Genomic DNA, 9,003 nt, shown 5'->3' with positions numbered 1-9,003 from the left:
ATTAAAAAAAGTAATCTTGATGCAAAATTTTCCATATTAAATACATAAATGGTTGACCGAAAGTAAATAATAGATTTGTTTACAGTTGCTGATGAAACCACGCATGTTTATTTAAAAAAAAAAGTTTTGTTATTGATTTATTATTATACAATATCATTTCAAACTGCAATTATGATGCTTCAGTTAAGTACAATTAGCTATAGTTTTGATTAATTATAAATTCTTACGGCTTCAGCATTTTTGGTACTTTTAACATGTGAACAGCTATATTTATACTCATAATTGAAAAAATATGCGTTTAGGTTGATAACAACAAGCATTTATTGTACGTTTTAGAGAAACTTTTGCTTGAATACACAGTTTTCTTAATTTTTGAAGGTTAAATTAACAGGGGTCCACTTTTGGAAAAGTTTGGATTTCGTTGTCCTATATTGGACCCCCCTAATTTTTGCTCAAAAATGGCAGTTCTTCGCTTTATTTTAGTAAAGATCCTTAAACTTACATTATTTCGACTTGCTGAAGTTAAATAATCAGTCAAAAAATGATTGGATGGTTAATTCAATCATAAAATATAAATGCAGTTTTGTTGTGAAAATGCTAGTGGCCATGGCTGATTTCAGATGTCGAACTCAAAACACTTATTTTGGTGAAAAGAACAATTCAATGTCAGTCAACATTGTTTTAAATGATGCTGAACATGCCAAATAAATGATTTGTAGACAACAACACGCTTGAAATTGTGATTTTATTGAATTTTTCATCAAAAACCCTTCAGAGGGTCCACTATAGGAAAGGGGTCCACTAATGGATAACGTACCCTACCAAGTTTTCAAAGTTTGGGGTTGAAAACGACAAAAATCTCGAGCATTTTTGAAACTACAGTTAGGCCGATGCAAATATTATTTAAAGTATATGTCGGGGGAGCCCTCCAAAATTGGTCTGGAGGCAAAAAAAATCAAAAAACTTGAAAAATTAACTGGAAACAGAAGTCTAACCAATTGAAAACAATATGATATGCATTTTTTTTTTTGCATTGATAATTATATTTAGCATGTTTGAGTTCGCAATCGTATACGGGTCATTCCATCTCAACTGTGCACGAAAAAGTGCAAATTTTAAAATTACCCTCTCCGATCCTGCTCAAATTTGGCAGAGCTGTTGATACTATCAAAACATGCAAGAATCTTGAATTTCATCCAAATCGGACCACCCCTCCATTTTTGTACCTCCCCAAAAAATCGACTTTTTGGCGATTTTTGACCAAACCTTCTAGTTTCAAACGGCGATAGCTCAGGAACCACAAATCTTAGAGGGTCGGTCTTAGACTCAATTTTGAAGGAAATCGGACGTAGAATCCATTTCCGTGATCAAAATGTTGATTAATTTATTTTTTCTACCTGTATTGCGCAATTGAAAACTTTAAACGGCCGTATCTCAAAACACCCCAACTTATTTTTTTTATTTGACCTCACCATCGTGTTCCCCGGCCAATTTTACATAAGAATCACTTATCGACAGAAATGAATATGTTTCGTTCCAGAGATATCGAATTTTAATGTTTTGTGTTTTTGAGATTACCTACATCAGCTTCATTCGCCGCATCTGCTAGAAGCACACAGGTGGGATCAATTGCTGCTACCTGGTCATTTATTGAAACAATATTTCATCATAAATAATCTTTATCGCTTCAGATGGAATGACCCACGACACCGCAAAAACTTTATTTTCCTCGATTTTTTTTTCGTCGATAACAAAAAATATCATTTTTCCAACATTAGATTGAAAAAAGTGTTTTAAAATGCATTTAACACTAATTTTGTTGTTTTGCAAACATTAGTTTAAAAAAAAATGTAAGTTTTAATGATTGCACTTGAATTTCCATTGATTTTTTTTTAGTTTATTTTTTTTTGTTATTAAAAACATTACAAAATATAAAGTATGTGTTGTTGTATCACACAAATTATTGGTGAGGAATGACCACTTTTGAGCCATAGAGAGACATGGTCAAAAAATCCGCCGAGTTATCATTTTTTGAAAAAATAGTGATTTTTGGAAAAAAATCGAAATTTCATGCAAAAACAAATTTGGCATATTTTTTAATGTAAAATTGAATTTCCAATCGAAAAGTCCCTGTTTCTTTTTCTATAAGCCGCTGTATCTCAGCAACCAGAGGTCCAATATTGGATATCTTCAATGTCTCTTAGACAATTTTATAGCAAATTTTATGAACTTTAAAAAAAAAAAATGTAGAGATGGTCATTCATGGTCACTATTTTTAAAAATCGAAAAATTGCAAATATTTCGCTAAAATCAAACTTTCGGTGGCTATATCTTTAAAACAGAGCCCTTTTTCGCAATTCGCAATTCGCAATTTTCAGTGTAAGAACGGGCCTTGACCGATCTTATGCACCAGGTTCCCGACGAACACGCACTGCCCTTACACCTACATCTCACCCTTGCTCTGAGTCAGTACGAGCAGCACGCTAGAACACGCTTTGAGTGTTCGTGCCAGGCATGCACACCTTCTTTTCCGGTTACGCATTTTAACTCGGCCGGGGGTGGTACATTACGTAGGGTTTGATGTAAGTATAAGCGCCTAATCATTTATAGTGTGCCTATCAATTTTCATTAAAGCAAAAACTGTTTTATTTTAGTTTGAATTCAAAAACTAATTGTTATTTTACTGTGTATTGTTTTCTCCTGAAAAATTGCGGTGTTTTGTTACAATTTTTTGGACCTAAGCATGTTATTCAAAAGTTTACCAAAAGTACAATAGTAGTATTTGTGTTAACCCTTCAATCATTCCATTAATTGAGTAAGGGCTCGAACCTCACTTGTTAGAAAACAATAGACAGTAAAGGAGAATATACTTTATAAAGAAGCAATAGTAAGAGAATCATAATTGTGTGTTAAAAAAATAAAAAGAATAAGCTTGATGTAGTAGATGTAGAAATAGGCAATAGTTAATACGTAGAGATAACAAACAAGCTTAAATTATTGTTATGATGGGCAAGATAAAAAATTATTCAAATGAATAAATAAAGAAGTAAATCAACAAAGAATAGGCAAATGATAATTAGACTTGGTATTACTAGTACATTAGGGGAAAGTTTATTTTAAAGAAAACACACAGTTTGTTAAAGCAGCATTATTTGGAAAAAGAGTGCAAGCATTGAGAGATACGAGAATCAAGAGTTAATAAAATCAAAACGAAATGGTAAACAGAAGAATTAGTGAAGAAGTACGAATCAATAGAGCAAAATAAAAACAGATAGATGGTAGCTGGAAATGGAAAGGAGAGAAACCCCGTTCTGCGACGTTCAGGTACATCCACAGCAGTTGACTCAACATACTGCGAATCAAAACAATACCGTCTACAATCACAAATTACTTCCCTTTCCCACATTGACGCGCCCCTTTCTTCTAGCCGTCTCGACTCTGACCCTCGCTGGTCAAAGGTTTACGATCCGTTTCCACAGGCCACCAGCTAGGTCATCATGAAAACCAAGCCAACGTGGAGGTAAGAAAATAGGACACTTGCAAGGAACCAGAGCTATACTGTCCTGATCAAGAATGATCTAACAGGACTACGGACGTAGTCAGTGACGCTCCTTCCAGGATGTTCCTCGCCTAAGCGTCAACTGAAGAGGTATTATCAGTATCATTCGCCCTTGGCCTGCATCTTTAAAACAGAGCCCTTTTTCAAAAAAAAATCTGTAAAGTACTTTTAGATTGGAAATTCAATTTTACATTAAAAAATTACGTCAAATTAGTTTTTGCATGAAACTTCATTTTTTTCCAAAAATCATAGCTCGGCGGCAGATTTTTTGACCATACTTCTCTTTGGCTCAAAAGTTGCGGTTTTTTGTCCCCTAAAACCACGCTCAAGACCCATAAACACCCACCGTGTTTCTCGAATGAAGCTCAACATTCATGCCAATCCCATGTTTGTGGTTGTAAAATAGCGGCTCCCCGATTCACAAACATCAAGCAAAAACTGTAAACAAATACGATACCAGTGTGAGTAACTGCGCTCATTCATTGCCAGTGTCGTTCATTGAGGGAAGGATAACAGTGAAACGCACACAGGTAAAGACGAACAGCGCGCGACTATCGCCAGAATAACAGTAAAACTTGTGGAACTGTCGCGTACTCTCAGAGGGAGGTTGTGGGTTTGTTGTGGTCCAGCTTTAAAACAGGTTAAACTTGGCAAAAATGGATCGTTTCTGGATGGAACATTGCTAAATTTGGAACTGATCTGTGGTAAAGTGCAAATTCCATCGAAATGAGAGCCATTCCAAAGTGGGTCGAAAAGATCCACGATGCAAACGAAAAGAACGACGTTGCCAGGTAAGGTGTTTCCAGATCGATAAATCAATGGATGGTTCCAAGGTTCACGATTCATTCTCTTTTAGCATTCACTCGATTTGCTTCCACCCGGAAGGACTTCAGCTGGTGGTGGGTGCCGGCGATAAGGTGGTTGTGTACGACCCACTGGACGGAAACGTCGTGAGCTCGTTGAGGGGACACAAAGATGTGGTGCACTGTGTGGCTTACGCAAAGGATGGCAAAAAGTTTGCGTCCGGAAGTGCCGACAAGACGGTCATCATTTGGACGAATAAGCTCGAGGGGCTGCTCAAGTACTCGTGAGTATCTGCAATTTTATTTTTCCTAAAGTAATTTTATGTAAAATGTATGGTAATAGTAGTTGATGCAACAAGTTACAAAAAGAAGATTTTTTCAGTACTAGATAACTTTTTCAAAACCATCAATGCGCCATGAGTTTCCTTTGTACATAAGACCTTTTAAAAAAGTAAGTGAGAGCACGAGTCGTACATTTATCCACGAGATTTACCGAGTTGAATAAATACGACAAGGGCTAAAAAAATCAAGTTTTGCAACGAATTGTTTTGCAATTCCGGAAAACACCTTTTATATGTTTTTTGCGTCAAAATAAGTGTCAAATTTCAAAACAGTATCGAAAAGTGGTTATTTTCGATACAAGTGCTGCAAAGTTGAACTTTTTAACACTCAAATAAATGCTTTTTTCACGAAGAAATTATGTCAAAAACTAATGAAGCATTTTAAAACCTTCTTCCCTCTCCCACAGCCACGGTGACTCGGTCCAGTGCCTGTCGTTCAACCCGGTGTCCCACCAGCTGGCCTCGTGTGCCGTGTCGGACTTTTCCTTCTGGTCGTCGGAGCAGAAAGCGGTCCAGAAGTACAAAACCGCAGCCCGGGTTAACGCGTGCGCCTGGACCAACGATGGCCAATATCTGGCGCTGGGCATGGCCAACGGGGTCATTTCGATCCGCAACAAGGCGGGGGACGAGAAGGTCAAGATCGAGCGGCCGGGGGGCGTTAACAGTCCGATCTTTGGGCTGGCGTGGAATCCTCCGGCGGCCGGTTCGGCGGACATTTTGTGCGTGATCGATTGGAGCCAAACGTTGTCGTTTTACTCGCTTGGCGGGCAGGCGATCGGGAAGGAGCGGAACTTTAACTTTGATCCGCTGTGCTTGAGCTTCTTTCCGGATGGGGAGTTTTTGACTATTGCCGGGTGTAACAAGGCGCTGCAGCTGTTTACGCGGGACGGAATTCGGTTGGGGATGCTGGGCGAGCAGCACGAGTCGTGGATTTGGGCGACCGCTGTGAATCCGGTTGGGAATTCGATTGTTGTGGGGTGTCAGGACGGAACGTTGGCGTGTTATAATTTGGGGTTCAACACGGTCCATGCATTGTATAGAGAGCGCTACGCATTCCGCGAAAATATGTGCGATGTGATTATACAACATTTGGTTTCCGGGCAGAAGGTTCGCATCAAGTGTCGTGATCTGGTGCACAAGATTGCGATTTATCGTAACAGGCTGGCGGTTCAGCTGCCGGAACGGGTTGTATTGTACGAGCTGAGTTCAGCGGAGAATCAACCGATGCACTACAAGGTGAAGGAGAAGATCGCCAAGAAGTTTGAGTGTAGTTTGCTGGTGGTTTGCGCGCAGCATTTAGTGCTGTGTCAGGAGAAAAAGCTACAGAGTTTGGACTTCAATGGAGCTCTGCAGAGGGAGTGGATTATGGATAGCTTTATCCGGTACATCAAGGTTACGGGAGGCCCAGCTGGTTGTGAGGGGCTCTTGCTCGGGTTGAAGTCCGGCCAGGTGTGGCGGATATTCCTGGACAACTCGTTGCCCATTTTGGTGACCACGGTTCTGTCGTCAGTGCGATGTCTCGATCTAAACGCCACGCGTACCAAACTCGCAGTCGTGGACGACGCAGGACGGTTGGTGGTTCGCGATCTGATAACCGATACGATGCTCTACCAGGACGCGAATGTGAACTCTGTTGCGTGGAACACCCACCTGGAGTCGATGCTGTGCTACTCGCATACCACGGGTGGATTGAGCGTTCGCGTTGGTTCGTTACCGCCGCGGAGTCCACAGTCGATGCTCGGGGTGGTCGTTGGACTGTGCGGAGCGACGGCGTTTTGTCTGCGCGGGAACGTGATGAGTAACGTCCCGTTGGCGCTGGGTGCCACGATGTGGCAGTTCGTGGAGGCAGGGCTGTTTGAGTAAGATCGTTACACAATTCTTGTAAATTCGAGGAATTTATTTGATCTTTTTATTCCAGGGACGCCTACCAGGTAGCTTGCTTGGGAGTACCACTATCGGACTGGGAAGGTTTGGCGCAAGCAGCGCTTGAAGCTCTCAACTACCACATTGCTCGTGAGGCATACGTCAAGGTTCGCAATCTACCGTGGCTGGAGCTGATCAACGATCTCAAAGAACGTCAAAAGCGTGGAGATAACTCAAAGGAGGTTCTCCTGGCGGACACGTACGCCTTCACAGGCAAGTTCAAGGAAGCTGCTCGTCTGTACCAAAAGTCCGGCAACAACAGCAAAGCACTGGCAATGTACAGCGATCTGCGGATGTTCGATCTGGCGCAGGAATTCTTGAAGGAAGGAAGTGCCGCTGACAAGAAGGAACTGATCCGTAGACGGGCCGAGTGGGCATGTTCGGTGCATGAGCCGAGAGCTGCGGCGGAACTGTTGCTGTCCGCTGGGGAGTCCCAGCGGGCGATCGAGATCGTGGCCGAGCAAGGGTGGACCGATGTTCTGTTGGATATCGGACGGCGCTTGAATGCGTCTGAGAAGGAACCGCTGGAACTGATCGCGACTCACTTGAGAAGATTGAAGGCACTGCCGCTTGCGGCGGAAATTTACCGCAAGTTGGGCGAAGAGGAGCAGGTTGTTCAGCTACATGTCGAGGCGCGGGATTGGCCGGAAGCTTTCCGGTTGGCCGAACATTTGCCCAAGATATTGCCGTCGATTCATTACCAGCACGCGCAGTGGCTGGCAGAGTCGGATCAGTTCATATCCGCGCACGAAGCGTACGTACTAGCTGGAAAGCCAAACGAGGCGACTAAACTGCTGAGAAACCTCGTAGAATGCGCTGTATCGGAAGAACGCTATTTGGACGCCGGTTACTACACGTGGCTCAGAGCCAAACAGGTTCTAAAACTGCTAGACGGTGAATCCATCCTGAAGGAGCAGAACCTCGTCGAGTACAAATCGCTGCAAAAGATGGCTTCAATCTACTACGCGTACAGCACGCTGAACTCATACCTGAAAGAACCGTTCACGAGCAGCCCTCCGTTGACCCTGTTCAACACGAGTCGTTTCGTCGTAAACCAGATCAATGGACTGTCTGCCCCGAAAGGAATCAGTTTATTGTAAGTAGCCCCGTAATGTCTGATATCTCTCAAACACTAACAAAATCTCTTCATTTCCAGTGCCGTTTACTACACGCTCTCCAAGCAGGCCAAGGTCCTCGGAGCCAACAAGCTGCATCTGCAGATCAACAACAAGCTGCAATCGCTCAAGGCCCCAGCCGGCATCCAGGAACAGGTGGACATCAGCTACATCACCAGTCGAGCTTGTCCGGGGGGCTTCAACGACCCAGAAGAGTACCTGCCGATGTGCTACCGCTGCTCGAACTACAGCCCCCATCTGCACGGCAATCGCTGTCCAAACTGCGGCCAAGAGTACGTGTTTTCGTACGTGTCGTTCGAGATTCTGCCGCTGTCGGAGTTCGTCCCGGAGGAGGGCATTGCCGATCAGGAGGCGGAACGGTTGTTGATGGCACCACCCAAGATGAACGATTACGGCCAGCCGGATCAGTTTATTCATGAGGTAGAGGGAGAGAGGTTTGACTTGGGATCGGACTACAAACTGTCTTTTTTCAGGACATCATCGACACCTTCTCGTCCAGCTTGGACCGCGACGCGCTGCGAGCCATCGATCCCCGCGAGGTCATCATCATCAAGGGGCCGAGTCCGTTGCGAACACGCTACTATCGAAACCTGCTGCCGGAGCTGCAGATAACCGTGTGTCCCGAGTGCAACAATGCGTTTCACTCGGAGGACTTTGAGCTGCAGTTTTTGCAGAAGGGATACTGTCCGTTCTGTCGGACGCCGGAAGATAGTTTGGTGAATTAAAAGTGTCCTTAAAATATGTGTTTAACGAGTGATCTCATTCCGTCCAACACCTCTGCTAGAGTGTGATGTAGTTATAAGTTGAGTGATTCTTTTTAATGCACATTTTAGAAATAAATGCTATTGCACTTGAAAACTTTTAGATTAATCTAACGATGACATATCATCTTGTGAATTTCTATAACTTTCATAATACTGTTACGACTGTTACAGGTCTCGAATTTTCTCACAACCACAATCGGAATCAGTGGCTTAATCCAAAATTGAACATTACAAACTAATCACAGAAAAATGTCACATGTTTTCGCCGCATAAGCATCTCTCGTTCCGCGCCGATCTCAAATCCAGGAAATGGGACCTATCGATTTAAACCTACAATTTGTCGTCGCCAAAATATAAATCGACGCGTTTTCTGTGACTGCAAGCTGAAACAATCTCCTTACGCTACACCCACTAGTCGGACACCCAACTTTACATCGATATGTTCAACAGCATAACTATTAAAAAGCCAGACCGTAA

The 9,003-nt window shown here is 42.8% G+C and overlaps 1 protein-coding gene across 1 annotated transcript; it reads left to right on the top strand.

Annotated features, from left to right (window-relative positions):
- The first annotated feature begins 4,148 nt into the window (after positions 1–4,148).
- Positions 4,149–8,620, top strand: LOC6034586 (intraflagellar transport protein 122 homolog). The gene is made up of 6 exons (XM_001844829.2): positions 4,149–4,350; positions 4,416–4,646; positions 5,111–6,562; positions 6,622–7,722; positions 7,783–8,182; positions 8,236–8,620. Exons 1-6 carry the CDS (start codon positions 4,286–4,288, stop codon positions 8,485–8,487), a joined length of 3,501 nt encoding a protein of 1,166 aa, XP_001844881.2. The 5' UTR covers positions 4,149–4,285; the 3' UTR covers positions 8,488–8,620.
- The last annotated feature ends 383 nt before the right edge of the window (positions 8,621–9,003 follow it).

Source organism: Culex quinquefasciatus, chromosome 3, assembly GCF_015732765.1.
Source record: "Culex quinquefasciatus strain JHB chromosome 3, VPISU_Cqui_1.0_pri_paternal, whole genome shotgun sequence".
Classification (NCBI taxonomy): domain Eukaryota; kingdom Metazoa; phylum Arthropoda; class Insecta; order Diptera; family Culicidae; genus Culex; species Culex quinquefasciatus.
The sequence above is the reverse complement of the archived record's forward strand: the minus strand, read 5'-3'. Positions and strand labels throughout refer to the sequence as shown.